This window comes from Hyla sarda, chromosome 12, assembly GCF_029499605.1.
Source record: "Hyla sarda isolate aHylSar1 chromosome 12, aHylSar1.hap1, whole genome shotgun sequence".
Classification (NCBI taxonomy): Eukaryota; Metazoa; Chordata; class Amphibia; order Anura; family Hylidae; genus Hyla; species Hyla sarda.
In genome coordinates, this window is record NC_079200.1 from 19612966 (window position 1) to 19634779 (window position 21814).

General features: G+C 47.6%; 1 protein-coding gene across 1 annotated transcript in view; it reads right to left on the reverse strand.

The window, feature by feature from the left end:
- Positions 1-21814, reverse strand: part of LOC130296190 (NXPE family member 1-like) — a 67931-nt gene that overhangs the window by 36158 nt on the left and 9959 nt on the right. The window contains exon 3 of the mRNA XM_056547468.1: positions 16564-17264. Within this exon, the coding sequence (XP_056403443.1) occupies positions 16564-17264 (701 nt within the window). The remainder of the gene's footprint in view (positions 1-16563; positions 17265-21814) is intronic.

The following is a 21814-nucleotide window of genomic DNA, read 5'->3' on the forward strand; positions in this document are numbered from 1 at the left end:
GTTACTTTTGATGAAGTAGATGACAGTGTCAACCAATCGACGACGACAGATGGGTTGTCGGTAGAGACACGACTGGTAGCTTATACCGGGAGCTCAGGCTTCTCGCTGCGACTCCTGCTGCAACTTGCCCCTAGTCTGCTGCGACCTCTGTTTGATAAATTGAGGCCTCTGCTACTCCTCTTAGCACGTCCGAGCACTTCTCTCCCTGACATACTTAGTGTGTATACAAGGGGAGTAAAATACGCTTCACTACATGCCGTTCACTGTATGTGGGCTTGTTGCAGATTAACATTTTCAAAAAAAGTACACTACTTAGATGTAGCTATGTGGTATGCACATATGACAGAAAAAAAAAAGCTCTTTAGTACACTTGGAAAACACCAGCCAGTGATTAATTTTGCCTTGACTTTCCCAGTATCTAGACTTTTTTCAGATTTACATATACACAATAGTAGACTGCTTTGATGTAGGTATGTGGTATGCACTTATGAAGGCAGAAAAATGCGCTACAATGAGCCTAAAAACTCTGTAAATTTTGTAAAACACCAGCCGGTGATTATTTTTGGCTGTCCTTTCACAGTATGTAGGCCCTTGACAGATTAACAGGTACAAAATAGTACACTACTTAGATGTACATATCCGTTATGCACTTAGGAGGGCAGAAAAATGCGCTACAATGAGCCTAAAAACTCTGTCTTTTTGTAAAACACCAGCCGGTGAGTAATTTTGCTTGGACTTTCACAGTATGTAGGCCCTTGACAGATTAAAAGGTAAAAAATGGTACACTACTTAGATGTAGGTATGTGGTATGCACGTATAAGGGAAAAAAATGCTCTACAATGCGCCAAAAAACTCAGTATTTTGTATAACACCAGCCGGTGAGTACTGTTACTTGGACTTTCACAGTATGTAGGCCTTTCACAGGTTAACAGGTACAAAATGGTACACTAATTAGATGTACATATGCGGTATGCACTAATGAGGGCAGAAAAATGCACAACAATACGCTAAAAAAAACGTGGTATTTTTTAAGAAACACCTGCTGGTTGTTACGCCGAGCGCTCCGGGTTCCCGCTCCTCCCCGGAGCGCTCACGGCGTCTCTCTCCCTGGAGCGCCCCGGTCAGTCCCGCTGACCGGGAGCGCTGCACTGACATGGCCGTCGGGGATGCGATTCGCACAGCGGGACGCGCCCGCTCGCGAATCGCGTCCCAAGTCACTTACCTGTCCCGGTCCCCGGCTGTCATGCTCTGGCACGCGCGGCTCCGCTCTCTAGGGCGCGCGCGCGCCAGCTCTCTAGATTCAAAGGGCCAGTGCACCAATGATGGTGCCTGGCCCAATCTTCCCAATTAGCTTGATTAGTTTCCACCTGTGCACTCCCTACTTATACCTCACTTCCCCTGCACTCCCTCGCCGGATCTTGTTGCCCTTGTGCCTAGTGAAAGCGTTCCCTTGTGTGTTCCTAGCCTGTGTTCCAGACCTCCTGCCGTTGCCCCTGACTACAATCCTTGCTGCCTGCCCCGACCTTCTGCTACGTCCGACCTTGCTCTTGCCTTATCCCTTGTACCATCTCAGCAGTCAGAGAGGTTGAGCCGTTGCCGGTGGATACGACCTGGTTGCTACCGCCGCTGCAAGACCATCCCGCTTTGCGGCGGGCTCTGGTGAAAACCAGTAGCTACTTAGAACCGGTCCACCGACATGGTCCTCGCCAAACCCTCTCTGACACAGAGGATCCACCTCCAGCCTGCCGAGCCGTGACAGTAGATCCGGCCATGGATTCCGCTGAGGTGCCGCTGTCAAGTCTTGCCGACATTTCCACGGTGATTGCCCAGCAATCCCTAATGATCACCCAACGTAATCACCAGCTGGCATACTTGACCACCGTGACACAGCAACTTCAGTCACAGATACAGCAGCTGCTGCCGCAGATACAGCAACTTCAGTCACAGACACAGCAGATGCAACAGCAACAACCATCTCCTCCGCCGGCTCCTGCAACTCCTCCGCAGCGACCGGCCGCTCCTAACCCCTGCTTGTCCCTGCCGGACAAATTTGATGGGGACTCTAGACTCTGCCGTGGTCTCCTGCCTGGCAAGGCCCTGCCATGTGCCACACCGCTCGAAGCACCTCTCTCACAGTATCCTTTGCAATCCACCCCTGTGCCTCCCGCCGAGGAGGCTATGCAAGTGGATCGGTCTCGCCTGACCCCTGAAGAGAGGACTCGCCGCAGAAAGAAAGAAGATTTACTTCTATACTGCACTGTGCGTTACCGCACAGAACCCCTGCTCTTGAGCATGGAACTTTTTGTTTTGCCCAAATGCTCCTCTGAAGTCCTCCTCGGTCTGCCATGGCTCCAACGCCACTCCTCTACCCTTGTCTGGACCACCGGGGAGATCATGAGCTGGGGTGCTTCTTGCCACAGAAAATGCCTCACGTCTGCTCCCAGTCCCGTCAGTCAAACCTCTGTGTCTCCTCCTTTACCTGGTCTCCCCAAGGCCTATCTGGACTATGCTGTGTCTCCTCCTCACAGCCCCCGTCCTGTTAACACTCTGCCCCGTGCCAAGCTTGACCCTCTTCCCTCCCTCCCCACCCCCACGCCTTCTTGTGTGCCCGCTGTTGATGTGGTTTCCCGGGGCTTCGCCACCATCTGGGATAAGACTCTAAAGTCCCTCATACTAGCCTCATCCCGGGTAAAGAAGCTTGCCGAAGAAAAAAGAAGAACTCCTCCTGTTTTTGTGTGGCTCTCCACCAAGTATATCCGCTTCCGTGTCCCCAGTTTTAATCTCGGACCACGTTATCTTGGACCCTTTGTACTTGAGTGCTCAGAGGAGAGATCTTGGGAACCTGAGGACAACATCCTGGACAAAAGTCTTATCCTCAGGTTCTCAGGCTCCAAGAAGAGGGGGAGACCCAAGGGGGGGGGGTACTGTTACGCTGAGCGCTCCGGGTTCCCGCTCCTCCCCGGAGCGCTCACGGCGTCTCTCTCCCTGCAGCGCCCCGGTCAGTCCCGCTGACCGGGAGCGCTGCACTGACATGGCCGTCGGGGATGCGATTCGCACAGCGGGACGCGCCCGCTCGCGAATCGCGTCCCAAGTCACTTACCTGTCCCGGTCCCCGGCTGTCATGCTCTGGCGCGCGCGGCTCCGCTCTCTAGGGCGCGCGCGCGCCAGCTCTCTAGATTTAAAGGGCCAGTGCACCAATGATGGTGCCTGGCCCAATCTTCCCAATTAGCTTGATTAGTTTCCACCTGTGCGCTCCCTACTTATACCTCACTTCCCCTGCACTCCCTCGCCGGATCTTGTTGCCCTTGTGCCTAGTGAAAGCGTTCCCTTGTGTGTTCCTAGCCTGTGTTCCAGACCTCCTGCCGTTGCCCCTGACTACGATCCTTGCTGCCTGCCCCGACCTTCTGCTACGTCCGACCTTGCTCTTGCCTTATCCCTTGTACCATGCCTATCTCAGCAGTCAGAGAGGTTGAGCCGTTGCCGGTGGATACGACCTGGTTGCTACCGCCGCTGCAAGACCATCCCGCTTTGCGGCGGGCTCTGGTGAAAACCAGTAGCTACTTAGAACCGGTCCACCGACACGGTCCTCGCCAAACCCTCTCTGACACAGAGGATCCACCTCCAGCCTGCCGAGCCGTGACACTGGTGAGTTATTTTGCTTGGACTTTTACAGTATGTAGGCCCTTGACAGATTAACAGGTAAAAAAAATAGTACACTACTGAGATGTAGGTATGTGGTATGCACTGATGAGGGCAGAAAAATGCGCTACAATACGCCAAAAAAACTGTCTTTTTGTAAAACACCAGCTGGTGATTACTTTTGTCAGGACTTTCCCAGTTATTAGACTTGTTATAGATTCATAGATACAAAATAGTAGACTGCTTTGAGGTAGGTATGTGGTATGCACTAGTGTTGCTCGCGAATATTCGCAATGCAAATTTTATTCGCGAATATCGCATATTTGCGAATATTCGTGAATATAGCACTATATATTCGTAATTACGAATATTCGTTTTTTGTTTTTTTCCCTCACAGTACACATCACAGTGATCACCCCTCTCTGCTTCCATCTTGTGTGGTGTAAAGAAGGCTCTAATACTACTGTGTGAGACTGGCGTGTTATTTTTGCATATGCGAAAATTAGCATATGCAAATTTTCGCCTATGCAAATTTTTTATATGTTAATTTTCGCATATGCGCAAAATAAAACGCGATTATTACGAATATGCGAATTTAGCGAATATATAATGAATATTCGGCCATATATTCGTGAAATATCGCAAATTCGAATATGGCCTATGCCGTTCAACACTAGTATGCACGTATGAGGGCAGACAAATGTACTACAGTCTGAAAAAAACATAATTTTGCACAGCAGCAGCATACAACAGTGCAGCACCACTATAAAAAAAAAAATAAAAAAAAAATAAAAAAACGGGGATTAAACCCTATATTGCACTCTGTCACAGAGTGTTAAGAATGGTGTGAACTGGTTTTTATACCATCTACAGACTAGTATATGCAGCAGATGATTTCTTGTGGAAAAAATACAGAGAATTGTGCTGAAAAATCTTTCCTGCTTCCTGTGATAAGTTTCATGAAGTTCAGGCAGCTGGTTGATATGTATGAGGCAACGAAAAGCTATCTGCCCCTCTGATAAAATGCTGAATGAAGTGACTGGGAGCTTAATGGCTGGCGTCAAAATCCTTCTCCGTGATAACAAGCACTGCACTTCTCTCTGTCCACAACGCTGATGTAACTAGCAGTTGGCAGTGGAACGCTGTGGTACAATCAATTCAGCGTCTCAGTGTAACACACAGAGACACGCAGTCCGTCCTATCTCTGCAGTGTATATGGCATGAAATGAGCAGCCGCAAGATTATATTATTATACAGGGCTGTGACATCACAGGGGTCAATGAATACTGATAGAGTGCATCCCGCATGTGATTCAGGATCATGCCTACCTCCCTTCCCGCCTTGCCTTCCCAGCATCCGCAGCCCCATGTAATGACATGTGGATCCGCCATTTTAGGTGTCCTGGTGCCTGGAACACTGTAAAATAGAGTTTAATGAAGCAATTCGCACGATAAAATCGCGACGATATTGGCATTTGTTGCGGATCGAATAAATCATGAAATACGTAATGAATTCGGGTTCGTCTGCTTCGATTCGCTCATCTCTAGTGAAAACCAGCTGCACCTTAGACTTCGCTCCCTGGCACTGCCCGCATCATCTGCCACACTGGTCCAGCGGGTCTACTACCTCTCCTGCTCCAGACTAACGTGGTACAGCGGATCTACTACCTCCCAAGTTCCATTCAACTGCGGTGAGTCTAACAGTAAGATCCGGCCATGGATCCCGCTGAGGTACCTCTGCCAGAGGTTACAGACCTCCCCTCCATTGTGGTCTGTAAGTTGCAGCAGTTAGCTCATCAGGAGCAGCAACTAAGTCAACTATCCGCCTTGATGCAGCAACTACTGACCGTGCAGCACCAGCAGCAACCGCAACCTGCTTCAGCCTCTCCACTCGTTTCTGCAGCTCTGTCCGGGTCAAGGCTTCATCTACCCCTTCCCACGAAGTTTGACGGAGATCCTAAGTTGTTCAGAGGCTTTGTGACTCAGTGCTCCATGAACCTGGAGCTCATGGCGGATCAGTTTCCGACAGAACAAGTGAAGGTGGCGTTTGTGGTCAGCCTCTTGTCCGGAAAGGCCCTGGCTTGGGCTACTCCTCTATGGGATCGCAGAGACCCAATTTCCTCTAAGCTCATGGCCTTCTTAGATGAATTCTGCAGCATTTTTGAAGAACCCGCACGTGCCTTCTCTGCCGAGACGGCTCTTCTGAACCTAAGCCAAGGGACTTCCTCCGTAGAAGACTATGCTGTTCAGTTTCGTACCCTTGCTTCGAAATTGGCACGGAACGACAAGGTCTTGTGTGCTACATTTAAAAAAGGACTGTCCAACAGAATAAAGGATGCTCTTGCTGCACGAGATCCTCCGAATAACCTGTATGAACTAATCCATTTAGCCACACGTATTGATGTGCGTTTTGCTAAGAGGCAGGAAGAACTTCGTACTGAAAGAGAACCTGCTTGCACCTAGGACACGTGGGAGAAGCGCCCCTGGGTGTGAATACTACCTCTCCTCATTTGAATATCTCTGTTCAAGTCCACGCTTCTGCTCAGACTTTATTCTTCGCTTCTGCATTTTTGGACTCCGGTTCCGCTGGCAACTTCATTGATGCCTCTCTCGTGCATGAATATTGTCTTCCTGTAAATCGGCTTGCCAAGCCTTTGATCATCTCATCCGCCAATGGACAAAATCTGGACTGTAAAGTGCTATTCCGCACAGAGCCTCTTATCTTGCAAATAGGAATCTTGCATAAGGAAAGGACTGAATTCCATGTGCTTCCTCATTGTACTTCTCAGTTACTTCTCGGTCTTCCTTGGCTCCGACGTCATTCTCTGCAACTTGACTGGAAATCTCGCTGGGGGCAGAGCTGTCAGAATCGTTGGCCAGCCTAAAATTTTTCATCCATTCCTCCTATGCCAGGTCTGCCTTCCCCTTATCAAGATTATTCAGATGTCTTCTGCGAAAAGCAGGCCGAGACTTTACCTGCACATTGTCCTTACGATTGCCCCATTGATTTACAGGCTGGGACTATGCCTCCACGTGGTAGAATCTATCCTTTGTCAATTCCTGAGACTCAAGCCATGCAAAAATATATCCAGGAGAACCTCCAAAAAGGTTTTATCCGAAAGTTCTCCTCGCCTGCCGGAGCAGGGTTCTTCTTTGTGGGCAAGAAGGATGGTTCTCTCCGTCCATGTATTGATTACAGGGGTGTCAACAAAATCGTGGTCAAAAATCGCTATCCTCTGATCTCTGAACTTTTTGATCATCTCCCGGGGGCAACGGTCTTCTCTAAATTGGACTTACAGGAAGCTTATTATCTGATTCGGATCTGAGAAGGAGACGAATGGAAAACAGCCTTTAATACCCAAGATGGACATTTTGAGTATCTCGTGATGCCTTTCGGCCTTTGCAATGCTCCAGCTGTTTTTCAGGAATTCGTCAATGACATCTTAATCTTCTCTTCCAACTTAGAGGAACATCGTACACATGTTCGTTTGGTTCTTCAGCGCTTCCGGAGGAATCATCTCTATGCCAAACTGGAAAAATGCCTATTTGAGAAATCCAGTCTCCTTGTCTCCTTCTTGGTTACATTGTCTCTCATCAAGGCCTGCAGATGGATCCTGAAAAACTGTCTGCAGTTTCGGCTTGGCCACGCCCTACTGGCCTTCGGGCTATTCAATGCTTTCTGGGATTTGACAACTATTATCGTCAGTTCATCCCACATTTCTCTTCTGTGGTCGCTCCACTTGTAGCTCTCACCAGAAAGAACTCTAACCCTAAGTCATGGCCTCCTTAGGCCGAAGAGTCTTTCTCTCACCTAAAGTCTGCGTTTGCTTCAGCTTCAGTGTTTTCAAGACCTGATCCAGAAAGACCTTTTTCATTGGAGGTTGACGCCTCGTCCGTAGGAACTGGTGCCATTCTTACCTAGAAAAAGACTGTAACCTGTGGTTTCTTTTCTAAAACCTTCTCGCCTGCAGAAAGGAATTACTCCATCAGAGATTGACAACTTCTTGCTATAAAACTCACATTAGAGGAGTGGCGACACTTGTTGGAAGGGTCTCCTCATCCGATCAGTATCTACTCTGACCACAGGAATCTCCTATACCTTCAGTCTGCTCAGCGTTTGAACCCTCGCCAGGCAAGGTGGTCATTGTTCTTTTCCAGATTAAATTCTTTCATTCATTTCTGTACAGCTATCAAGAATGTCAGAGCTGATACTCTGTCCAGATCTTCTGACATTGTGGGTTTGGACTCCACACCTAGATATATTATCCCTCCGGATCGTCTGATCTCTGCAGCTCCTGCCGATCTTCTACAAGTACCTCCTGGTAAATCCTTTGTACCAGTAAGATTGAGACGCAAGGTCCTGAAATGGGGTGACTCTTCTTTATTGGCAGGTCATCCTGGAGTACGTAAGACTTTACTATTAATCTCCCGGCACTATTGGTGGCCGCATCTGGGATGCAATGTCTCCGAGTTTTTTCATTCCTGTGTCACCTTATGCACATGACAAGACCCCTCAACAGAGACCTCCAGGACTCTTACAGCCTTTAAACATTCCTGAGACTCCACGGACTCACATTGCTATTGATTTTTATTACCGACCATCATCTGGGTCGTGGATGATCGGTTTTCCAAAATGGCTCATTTTATCCCACTTCCTGGTCTCCCATCTGCTCCACAGCTGGCGAAGCACTTCTTACTACATATTTTCCGCCTACTTGATCTTCCTGAACATATTGTCTCGTAACGCGGAGTTAAGTTTGTTTCCAAATTCTGGCAAGCTCTCTGTTCCTCTCTTGACATCAGCTTGGACTTCTCCTCTGCCTATCACCCCCAGTCCAATGGCCAGGTGGAGAGGGTAAACCAAATCCTGGAGACTTATTTTGTCTCAGCTCGTCAGAACGAATGGGTTGATCTCCTTCTTTGGGCTGAATTTTCCTATAATCATAAGGACCACAAGGACCTCTCCGTTTTTTATGGATTTTGGTCATCATCTCCGGTCTCCTCTTCCTGTTCCAGTTTCTTCCAGTGTTCCAGCTGTAGATGAACTTGTCCGTGACTTTTCTTTCATTTGACGACAGACTCGGCAGTCTTTATCTCTGGCCTCCTCCCGCATGAAAACCCAGACTGACAAGAAAAGAAGACCTCCTCCATCTTTCTCTCCTCGTGGCAAAGTTTGGTTATTCTCTAAGTACATTTGTTTCAAAACCCCTAGTTACAAGTTGGGTCCTCCATTCCTAGGTCCGTTCGAGGTCTTACAAAAAATCTATCCAAACTTAGAATGAACAGTCTCTGTAGACTGTGCAAAACACCCAACTGTGGATATTCACCGTCTCCACATTAGATTAATATGTAAACTAGCATGGGCTGTACACTTATTCAAATGATTTTCAGCACTCACGGTGAGATGATTTATATTTTCATATTTATTCAGATCTTTTCTGTAGTTTAAGTCAGCTTGACAGATGGGATGTTGGCACACATCCAGTCTAGCAGAGGTCTTAACACACTAGCTGGGAGCCATCAGGGTCATGACGCTGATGGCTCCCAGCTAGTGTGTTAAGACCTCTGCTAAACTGGATGTGTGCCGACATTCCATCTGTCAATCTGACTACAGAAAAGATTCGAATAAATTTGAAAATATGAATCATCTAACCGTCAGTGCTAGATTTCATTTGAATAAGTGTACAGCCCATGCTCGTTATAAAAAAAATCTTTCCAGTTTCATACAAACTCCGTTTACCTCCTTCACTACACATTCCTAACTCCTTTCAGGTATCTCTACTCAAACCTCTAGTAATCAACCGTTTACTCTAAAAAAACAAAACAAAAAAAAACACTGCTCCCACTCCTGTCTCTGGTTCATTAGATGTTTTTCAGGTTAAAGAGATCTTGGCCTCTAAAATGGTTTGTGGAAGAAAATTTGTTTTGGTTGCCTGAGGAGAACATATTGGACTGTAGTCTCCACAAGAAAGTTTTGTCCCACAAGAAGAGGGGGAGACCAAAGGGGGGTACTGTTATACATGCTGGCTGTGAGCGCATCTCCTCCTTCAGCTCCTCACCAGCTCCTTTTTTGGGGGATCAAGGGATGTGTATGTGTAGGCCTGGTTGGAAAGACAAAGACAGAGGTGATGGAACAGAGCATCTAGGACGGACATTACTACTGCGCAATGTTGCTGTAGACAATAATAAATTCACTGACACATTGCTCAACTTTATAGTTCATAAGTGCAAATGGTTTAGAAACGTATATTTCGACCTATATCTCTATTGTGTCCTTACTGTGTTGATCCAGTGAAAGCCAAAAAAACCCTTATGAGGCTGATGCCACGTGCCCAGTACTAGGGGGAACATTCTCCCTGACTCCAATTATTGCAGTTAGAATAAATCACTGAAATTATATTGTCAGACTCTTCTTCCCCCTTTGGAAAGACCACGAATGAGTCAATCAGTCCACAAGGGCCGTACTATCTTCCAAAACCACTGAGCTTCTTGAAGACAGTGATAACTTTTGATTGCTGATGCAGCTGCTACTACTACCACTTTGCACCTGGCTGCCTCTACCCCATCCAACAGCTCCGTTACCAGATATATATTTAAAAAAAAAAAAAAATTGGAGATAATTTTTATGTTTTTTTTATGATTTGCTACTCACCTACTAGTCATCTTTCACTCTTGACACTTTTAACTGCAGAAATAGAAATACTATATGTTTGATTAAACCCAGAAAATACACTTAACTTGTCCTTGGAAAGCTATGCTGCATTCAGTCTCAAGGCTTTTAACTGTGAAGTTATGTTAAACCCAGGTAAAAATACCATGTTTGATTAAACTCGGAAAATACAAGTAACTTGTGCATAGATGGCTATGCCGCAATCACTCTCAACACTTTTAACATGGTAACTGAGCCAGAGATGGCTAGCCCTCATTCACAATGCTTATAATACATATTTATAGTAAAATACAGTTCAGTCCAATGCTTTGCTCAGTTTGCTAGGTATCTGTAATGTGATAGCTTTATGGATTAGTTTACTGCTGGCTGGGATTTTTAGGGCACTAAATGTACTCAGCTAAAGTGACAGAAAGTCACTGGACGAGGTCAGCCCACTGAACAATGCTTTGCTCTACTTGTAATGTAATAGCTTTTATGGGCTTGTTCCCTGCTGACTGGAATTTTTTGTGCACCAAATGTACACAGTAATTTAGGTGACATAAGGTCACTGCCTGAGGTCAGAGCACTGATAAAAGTTTGCTCAGCTTGCTTTTCAATTCTATAGTATTTGTGAAGGCTTTCTGGGATCAGTAGTGCTTGCTCTCTTTCTCAGCTTATCTCTCCAAAATGGCAGCCTCAATGTTTTATAAGCCTCTTAATACCAACCTACCTGTGCTGTGTCCTATTGGTCAGGGAGCTGTATGAAAGATAAATGGAAGCAAAACTTGGATAACCTGGGGTCATGTGATCTTGCTAGTAGCTGAAAGGTATGCTGGGCTACCCTGACATCATCTCACTCTTTCCAGTACTTCATCCTTTCATTTAGGTGCCAAAATGCCATGTGTTCCTCATCTTTTTTGCTATTATTATTGCCATTGCCAGGTTTGTGCTAGTTGAACCTGACAATGTTCGAAAGTTCGCTGAGCAGCAGTCACCCCACAGTTCGGAGTGAAACTGATTTCGCCAAGCTCTGCTCATTCATCTGTACTAATGACCCCATGATGGATTAGAGCCGTCATGAGTCGGGAGGGAGTTTAATAAAATACATTTTTTTTTGCATGATCAGTCCCTATTTTTTAAATCAATGCCAAGATTTCACAATATCTTCCAGGGTATTCAAACTTTTAAGCACAATAGTACTTCCAGCATGATCTGGGGATTTACCAGCAATGAATGTGTACTGTGTTTGGGGGGGTCAACAAACTTCATTTGCATTTATTCTGGGCTGGGCCATTTTAACAATTTTAACACATGCAAAAATGAGAGTGAATGGTCCCCAACCCCCACCCCCCCTACCTGCACCTTTAGTGACAGTAAAGTCTCCCTTAAATCTGATATCAAGTAAGAGCCTGAAGAACCTCATACACATTAAAGGGGTTATCCACCATAAGGTGATTTTAGTACGTACCTGGCAGACAGTAATGGACATGCTTAGGAAGGATCTGCGCTTGTCTTGGGGATAAATGGCTTTGTTGTGAGATTACCATAATACTGTGGCTAGCTTTTTGTGAACTGGTATTTCCTGTTTGAGCTTTCTTCTTTGCCTACAAATCCCAGAATTCCATGTTCCTCCCTCCCACACATCAGCCACCCCACCCATTGAAACATAAAAAAGCTGCATCCGTTCAAAAGACCTGTGGCTTTCAATCAGGGTGCCTACAGCTGTTGCATTAGTTGCAGATTGATCTCTCTCCCACCAAGCGATCCCTCCACCCATTGAAGCAGACAGGCTCCCTGTCATCAGCTGACTAGTGAGTCAGGTCTCGGCCGCATTGCAACCTGGGAAAAATCTGAGACAACAGTAATTTTGTATGCTGGTAAAAATAAATATTGGGGTGAAAATCGTGAGAAAACCATCACACACAGGTACAGACACTATATTATAAACTACACTAACTTTACAACCCCTGTAGCATAGTCAAATAAAAAAAAATACCCCTTTAAATATTCCCCCTATCATGCTGGGTTCAGTCTACCTTCTTGTAATGTGTATGTTACGCCGAGCGCTCCGGGTCCCCGCTCCTCCCCGGAGCGCTCGCTTCACTCTCTCCGCTGCAGCGCTCCGGTCACGTCCTCTGACCCGGGGCGCTGCGATCCCGCTGCCAGCCGGGATGCGATTCGCGATGCGGGTAGCGCCCGCTCGCGATGCGCACCCCGGCTCCCCTACCTGACTCGCTCCCCGTCTGTTCTGTCCCGGCGCGCGCGGCCCCGCTCCCTAGGGCGCGCGCGCGCCGGGTCTCTGCGATTTAAAGGGCCACTGCGCCGCTGATTGGCGCAGTGGTTCCAATTAGGGTAATCACCTGTGCACTTCCCTATATTACCTCACTTCCCTTGCACTCCCTTGCCGGATCTTGTTGCCTTAGTGCCAGTGAAAGCGTTCCTTGTGTGTTCCTTGCCTGTGTTTCCAGACCTTCTGCCGTTGCCCCTGACTACGATCCTTGCTGCCTGCCCCGACCTTCTGCTACGTCCGACCTTGCTTCTGCCTACTCCCTTGTACCGCGCCTATCTTCAGCAGCCAGAGAGGTGAGCCGTTGCTAGTGGATACGACCTGGTCACTACCGCCGCAGCAAGACCATCCCGCTTTGCGGCGGGCTCTGGTGAAAACCAGTAGTGGCTTAGAACCGGTCCACTAGCACGGTCCACGCCAATCCCTCTCTGGCACAGAGGATCCACTACCTGCCAGCCGGCATCGTGACAGTAGATCCGGCCATGGATCCCGCTGAAGTTCCTCTGCCAGTTGTCGCTGACCTCACCACGGTGGTCGCCCAGCAGTCACAACAGATAGCGCAACAAGGCCAACAGCTGTCTCAACTGACCGTTATGCTACAACAGTTACTACCACAGCTTCAGCAGTCATCTCCTCCGCCAGCTCCTGCACCTCCTCCGCAGCGAGTGGCCGCTCCTGGGATACGCTTATCCTTGCCGGATAAATTTGATGGGGACTCTAAGTTTTGCCGTGGCTTTCTTTCCCAATGTTCCCTGCATCTGGAGATGATGTCGGACCTGTTTCCCACTGAAAGGTCTAAGGTGGCTTTCGTAGTCAGTCTTCTGTCCGGAAAAGCCCTGTCATGGGCCACACCGCTCTGGGACCGCAATGACCCCGTCACTGCCTCTGTACACTCCTTCTTCTCGGAAATCCGAAGTGTCTTTGAGGAACCTGCCCGAGCCTCTTCTGCTGAGACTGCCCTGTTGAACCTGGTCCAGGGTAATTCTTCCGTTGGCGAGTATGCCGTACAATTCCGTACACTTGCTTCAGAATTGTCCTGGAATAATGAGGCCCTCTGCGCGACCTTCAAAAAAGGCCTATCCAGCAACATTAAAGATGTTCTGGCCGCACGAGAAATCCCTGCTAATCTACATGAACTCATTCACCTAGCCACTCGCATTGACATGCGTTTTTCTGAAAGGCGCCAGGAACTCCGCCAAGATATGGACTCTGTTCGCACGAGGCGTTTCGTCTCCTCGGCTCCTCTCTCCTCTGGTCCCCTGCAATCTGTTCCTGTGCCTCCCGCCGTGGAGGCTATGCAGGTCGACCGGTCTCGCCTGACACCTCAAGAGAGGACACGACGCCGTATGGAGAACCTCTGCCTGTACTGTGCTAGTACCGAACACTTCCTGAGGGATTGTCCTATTCGTCCTCCCCGCCTGGAAAGACGTACGCTGACTCCGCACAAAGGTGAGACAGTCCTTGATGTCTACTCTGCTTCTCCACGTCTTACTGTGCCTGTGCGGATGTCTGCCTCTGCCTTCTCCTTCCCTGCTGTGGCCTTCTTGGACTCTGGATCTGCAGGAAATTTTATTTTGGCCTCTCTCGTCAACAGGTTCAACATCCCGGTGACCAGTCTCGCCAGACCCCTCTACATCAATTGTGTAAATAATGAAAGATTGGACTGTACCATACGTTTCCGCACGGAGCCCCTTCTTATGAGCATCGGATCTCATCATGAGAGGATTGAACTTTTGGTCCTCCCCAATTGCACCTCGGAAATTCTCCTTGGACTTCCCTGGCTTCAACTTCATTCCCCTACCCTGGATTGGTCCACTGGGGAGATCAAGAGTTGGGGGTCCTCTTGTTCCAAGAACTGTCTAAAACCGGTTCCCAGTAACCCTTGCCGTAACTCTGTGGTTCCTCCAGTAACCGGTCTCCCTAAGGCCTATATGGACTTCGCGGATGTTTTCTGCAAAAAACAAGCTGAGACACTACCTCCTCACAGGCCTTATGATTTACCCCCTTCCCGTGGCAACACTGTTATTTGGGTGGTCGTTGATCGATTCTCCAAAATGGCACATTTCATCCCTCTTCCTGGTCTTCCTTCTGCGCCTCAGTTGGCTAAACAATTTTTTGTACACATTTTTCGTCTTCACGGGTTGCCTACGCAGATTGTCTCGGATAGAGGTGTCCAATTCGTGTCTAAATTCTGGAGGGCTCTCTGTAAACAACTCAAGATTAAATTAAATTTTTCCTCTGCATATCATCCCCAGTCCAATGGACAAGTAGAAAGAATTAACCAGATCTTGGGTGATTATTTGCGACATTTTGTTTCCTCCCGCCAGGATGACTGGGCAGATCTCCTTCCATGGGCCGAATTCTCGTATAACTTCAGGGTCTCTGAATCTTCCTCCAAATCCCCATTTTTCGTGGTGTACGGCCGTCACCCTCTTCCCCCCCTCCCTACCCCCTTGCCCTCTGGTCTGCCCGCTGTGGATGAAATTTCTCGTGACCTTTCCATTATATGGAGAGAGACCCAAAATTCTCTCTTACAGGCTTCTTCACGCATGAAGAGGTTCGCGGATAAGAAAAGAAGAGCTCCCCCCGTTTTTTCCCCTGGAGACAAGGTATGGCTCTCCGCTAAATATGTCCGCTTCCGTGTCCCTAGCTACAAGTTGGGACCACGCTATCTTGGTCCTTTCAAAATTTTGTGTCAAATTAATCCTGTCTCTTATAAACTTCTTCTTCCTCCTTCTCTTCGTATCCCTAATGCCTTTCACGTCTCTCTTCTCAAACCACTCATCCTCAACCGTTTTTCTCCCAAATCTGTTCCTCCCACTCCTGTTTCCGGCTCCTCGGACGTCTTCTCGGTCAAGGAAATTTTGGCTGCCAAAAAGGTCAGAGGGAAAAATTTTTTTTTAGTAGACTGGGAGGGTTGTGGTCCTGAAGAGAGATCCTGGGAACCTGAGGACAACATCCTTGACAAAAGTCTGCTCCTCAGGTTCTCAGGCTCCAAGAAGAGGGGGAGACCCAAGGGGGGGGGTACTGTTACGCCGAGCGCTCCGGGTCCCCGCTCCTCCCCGGAGCGCTCGCTTCACTCTCTCCGCTGCAGCGCTCCGGTCACGTCCTCTGACCCGGGGCGCTGCGATCCCGCTGCCAGCCGGGATGCGATTCGCGATGCGGGTAGCGCCCGCTCGCGATGCGCACCCCGGCTCCCCTACCTGACTCGCTCCCCGTCTGTTCTGTCCCGGCGCGCGCGGCCCCGCTCCCTAGGGCGCGCGCGCGCCGGGTCTCTGCGATTTAAAGGGCCACTGCGCCGCTGATTGGCGCAGTGGTTCCAATTAGGGTAATCACCTGTGCACTTCCCTATATTACCTCACTTCCCTTGCACTCCCTTGCCGGATCTTGTTGCCTTAGTGCCAGTGAAAGCGTTCCTTGTGTGTTCCTTGCCTGTGTTTCCAGACCTTCTGCCGTTGCCCCTGACTACGATCCTTGCTGCCTGCCCCGACCTTCTGCTACGTCCGACCTTGCTTCTGCCTACTCCCTTGTACCGCGCCTATCTTCAGCAGCCAGAGAGGTGAGCCGTTGCTAGTGGATACGACCTGGTCACTACCGCCGCAGCAAGACCATCCCGCTTTGCGGCGGGCTCTGGTGAAAACCAGTAGTGGCTTAGAACCGGTCCACTAGCACGGTCCACGCCAATCCCTCTCTGGCACAGAGGATCCACTACCTGCCAGCCGGCATCGTGACAGTGTATGGACATCTTTAGAAATTATTCCTATTAATATATTCATTGTGTCATTGAATCTGTGAAGATAGGAGAAATTTTAAGCAGGTTCACACCACACATAAAGAAGAGGGCCGTAGGTCAGCCTCGACATGCTTCTAGTCACCAAGAGCCATGGGGCAATTGCCTGTGCTACATGCATCTCTATACATAAGTAAAATCATAGAACAAAATTGTATCCAGAAAAAAAAGAATTTAAATAAAATTGCAAAACATCTACCTGTTAAATAGCGGCTTCTCTGTGTTCCTGAGGAAAGTGACATTTTGGTTGGAAGTCCTGACAGTAGTTAATGAACCACAATCAAAGTTTTCCTGTTTGATGCAGTAAAATGAATCATCGCCTTTCACTGGTCTATATTCACAAACGTCCTGTACTGAGTCACGTTTGAACCCACATGGACTTCTAATGGACTGGTTCCTGTTTACAAATGTTCCCATGAAGGATATGAGACCATAGTCATTGTCCCTGGCTTTCCATAGAGTTGAAACCGCCTCACTCGAATGGTAAAGTAACAGAGAGATATAGACTTTGCCTTTCCAAAATAAAGTAAAGTGGACATGATAGGTTCCATTGTTGAAGTCTTCAACCACTCCCGGAGCTCCGGCGTTCAGAGTAGGGTTGAATATTCTAGATCTTATGAAATCTCCTCCATACGTCTTCCTATTACCCAAATAATCAAACATATCAATCTGGATAGTTAACTTGTCTCCGGTGCAGTACTTCTTCCTGGGGTTAAGAATAGTGGCCTTGCTGTTATTAGCACTTGAGGCAAATCTTGTGTCATTAAAGGACCCTGTATGGATCCATCCAGATATCTTGTTGAGGATAAGACGCTCATCTTCTGATAGGATAATGCGGCTACTGGACTTTACTTCTGAGTTCGGAGTCAGTTCATTTGAATAAAGTTTTGTTGGGGAAACCTAAAACATGCAGATAGTAATACGTCTTAGCATATTTCTGGCTATTTTAAATTTCAATAACCCCCTCCCTCCTTACCTTAGGAAACAGTATTAATACAAGCTGCTAAGTTACATGTGTGCTGACATGTTAATGCCACTACAACAAAGGACCTTGTGATACCAAGCACAAAGACTAAATGTCATGTCGGGCAGGGAAAAATGCACTCTAAGCTTACCCAGAACCTCTTTTCCTGCCTATTTACGTAATTTACCTAGGCAATGATTCCACAAATGGGCACCAGTCCCTTCACTGGGCTAAAGTGCAGGGGCCTCAAGTTTAAACAAATAAAACATAACTATATGAATTTGGAGATTCATCTCAAGATAGGAGGGGTTAACAAGCTAACTAATAGACAGGATACTGTGTAGCCAAATGCAAAGTAGCAACAAACAGATATCAGAGAAACATAGCGGCAGGTACATAGCGATCAGACAACAGCCTCAGGACCAAAGCAATAAACCAGAAGTATGAGAATATAAATAGTGTTGAGCGGCATAGGCCATATTCGAATTTGCGAATATTCGCGAATATATGGACGAATATTCGTCATATATTTGCTAAATTCGCATATTCGGAATATTCTCCTTTTATTTTCGCATATGCGAAAATTCGCGTATGCGAAAATCAACATTTGCGAAAATTAGCATGTACAAAAATTAACATAAGCGAAAATTCGCATATGCGAAAATTCGCACGCCAGTCTCACACAGTAGTATTAGAGCCTTCTTTACACCACACAAGCTGGAAGCAGAGAGGGATGATCACTGTGATGTGCACTGTGAAAACAAAAAACAAAACAATATTCATAATTACGAATATATAGTGCTATATTCGCGAATATTCGTGAATTTGCGAATATGCAATATTCGCGAATAAAATTCGCATTGCGATTATTCGCGAGCAACATTAAATATAAACAAAACAGGATAACAGGAAATGTAAACTTAACCAGGAATGAAGGTAATGGACAGGCAGCCTAAAAGTAAAACACTTGTGGTTTCTAATAAAGATATTGTTTAGGGATATATGGGAAATTAAGGGTTTTAGTGGATCACCCTCAGGGTGATCTCTGAGAAATATAATTAATTCTATTTAAGCGTCACAAAGATTAAATATTTAGTTTTTCAGTCTAACTCATGGATGGCATTGTGTCTCAGGTCTCTTTTGATCAATGAAAACAATATCGGACACCTGTAATAATTTGATTTCCAGGTGAGCCCAACGTAAGGAAAAACTACTAAAGGTGGGTGTTCCACATTATTAAATGAAAATGGTCACCAGTTCACACACACTATAACCAGATACATCGGGTTAGGCCCCTTTCACACTACAAAATTCTCAGTTTTTAAACATCCGTATGAAGTTCGGTCTGAAAACCAGCTGAAAACGGCAGTAACAAAATCCTATACGTCCATTAGAAAATCCCATTATAGTCTATGGAATTTTCTAATACCTGTTTTGATCCATTATAGTCCGTTATTGATAACGGACGTTATTTTGTGACGGAAGATAGTAACGGAAGAAATAGTTCATGCACTATTTCTCCCGTTACTATCTTCCTTCACAAAATAATGTCCGTTATCTATAACGGATTAAAAAGGATATTAGAAAATCCTATAGACTATCATGGGATTTTCTAACGGACGTATAGGATTTTGTTACTGCCGTTTTCAGCTGGTTTTCAGACCGAACTTCATAGCGATGTTTAAAAACTGAGAATTTTGTAGAGTGAAAGGGGCCTTATAGTGCCGGTGAACAGGAGACTGAGGCGGGGTCTCGGACTGCTGTACCTCCCTGCAGTCTGGAGCCCTGCTCATCCGAAGGTCCCCCTCTTCCAGCTCTGACTTGCGCTCTGGAGGCGAGCGCTCATGCCTACTGAGCACTCACTTGGCTGGTGCCTGTGAATATTTAAATCTAGCCGGCGGGCCCGCCTCAAAGCGCAAGTTAGCACTGGAAGAGGGGGACCTTCGGAGGAGCGGGGCTCTGGACAGCAGGCACGTATAGCAGTCCAAGCCTTAGTCTCCGGTTCACCCGCACTATAAGCCATTGTATCTGGTTATAGTGCGGGTGAACTGGTGACCGTTTTCCTTTAAGCAGAGCACCATTTTCAAGCAATATGGGGAAGAAAAAGGATCTCTCTGCTGCTGACAAGAGTGAAATAGTTCAATGCCTTGGACGAGGCATGAAAACATTAGATATTTCATGAAGACTTAAGTGTGATCATTGCACTATTAAGAAATTTGTGGTGGATTCAGGGCACAGAAGGGTTCGTGCAGATAAACGCAGATTTCAGCCAGACCCATGCATCGGATCAAGAAAGCAGCTGCTAAAATACCATTACATAGCAGCAAACAGATGTTTGACGCTGCTGGTGCCTCTTGAGTCACACGGACATCAAGGTGTAGAGTTCTCCAGAGTCTTGCAACTGTGCATAAACCTTCTATTTGGCCACCACTAACCAATGCTCACAAGCAGAGACTACTGCATTGGGCGGAAAAAATACATAATGACTAATTTTCAAACAGTCCTGTTCACTGATGAGTGCTGTGCAACCCAGGATGGTCCAGATGTATGGAGTAGTGGATGGTTGGTGGACGGCCACCCTGTTCCAACAAGGCTGCGACGTCAGCAAGGCGATGGTGGAGTTATGTTTTGGGCCGGAATCATGGGAAGGGAACTGGTTGACCTCTTAGGGTCCTTAGGGTCCCCAAAGGTGTAAAGATGGCCTCTTTCTTCCCTGGTACAGAAGGAAGAACTATGCTTTCCGTAATAAAATCATTTTCATGCATGACAATGCACCATCTCATGCTGCAAAGAATACCTCTGCATCAATGGCTGCTATGGGGGTAAAAGGAGAGAAAGTCATGGTGTGGCCTCCATCCTCTCCTGCTCTAAATCCTATTGAGGACCTTTGGAGCATCCTCAAGCAAAAGATCTATGAGGGTGGGAGGCAGTTTACATCCAAACAGCAGCTCTGGGAGGCTGTGTGGATGATGGTTTGGGCTGTGTCAGGGAGCGGAGTCTAAGGTGTCGCTGGTTTTCACCAGAGCCCGCCGCAAAGCGGGATGGACTTGCTGCGGCAGGCAGCACCAAGGTCGCTACCCCTGACACGACTCGTCCACACAGGCTGCTGAGGAGATACGTGGCACAGGAGGAATCAGGCAACTCGTAGTCAGGATAGCAGAAGGTCAGGGCAGGTGGCACAGTAGCGAGAACAGGAATGCAGCAAAAGGTCAACAGGCAGGTACACAGGAGCAAGGTCAGGTCATAGAGCAGATAGGTCAGGAACACGGTAAGGCAAGGCACAATAATGCTTTCTCTAGGGCACAAGGCACACAAAGATCCAGAAAGGAGTAGTGGGAGGTGCACATACTTAAAGCAGGGACAGGTGCAAACAATAATCAAGGGCACACTGGCCCTTTAAATCTCAGAGCTCCAGCGTCCAAGCGCTGTAGGATGCGGGGACGCATGCGCTGGCGATGCAAGAGCGCGGAGGAAGCAGCAGAAGAAGGAGGTGAGTGACGGGCCGAGGTTTGCATGCGGGTGCGTCCCGCGATGCGAATCCCAGGCCCGCCGGAGGACAGAGGGAGAGATCACTCTCAAAACATTTTGGACCATGTCGTGGTCCAAAATATTCCCTTTTGGCTCCCAGGACCTCTCCTCCGGAACGAAGCCCTTCCAGTCTACGAAAAGAAGAATGTATCCCTCTTACGGTCTTCATCGCCAGAATCTCCTGTATTTAGAAGAGAGACAAACCTTATCACCAAAGACCTTCTCTTCTTATCTGCTTGAGATTTCATATGAGAGGAAGCGTGAAGCAAAGAACAACGGGTCTCCTGCCTGATGATCTTAAAGGGGTACTCCGCTCCTAGACATCTTATCACCTATCCAAGGATAGGGGAAAAGATGTCTGATCTGGGGGGTACCGATGCTGGGGACCCCCACGATCTCTCCTGCAACCCCCGCGTCATCAGCTCTCTGGCTCTAGGTTCTCTCCGTGGCTGATAACTCAGGATACAGGGACCAGCAAATGGTGATGTCATGGCTCCGCCCCTCATGATGTCATGCCCTGCCCCCTTAATGCAAGTCTATGGGAGGGGGCATGACTGTTACCACGCTAAATGAGGATGTGCTTTACGGTGTATGTGTGGCTGAAGTGCATGCAAAGTTTCTTTCCCATTGTTAGGATGGGAGGAACACTTCAGAGACCGCTCGACAACCAGATTGAACATGTGTGCTATGCAGGGCGCATGGTTCCCATTTCCAGTTTTCATGGAGTAAGCAATGCTGCGATTTCTTTACAAAGGACTTTTAGCAGTTCCTCCCCTGTGTGACTCCATTTGCCAATGCAAACCATGTGAAGAGCAGCGTGACACCGCCGTGCCCTGCACACATGGTATGCTGAAGGGGCACTGAGACTTGTCTGGGCAGTTGAGGCTGAGGACACGATGGAGGATGAGAAAGCGGAGTCGCACACTGTCACAGGACCAATGGCCTTAGAGCGTGGAGG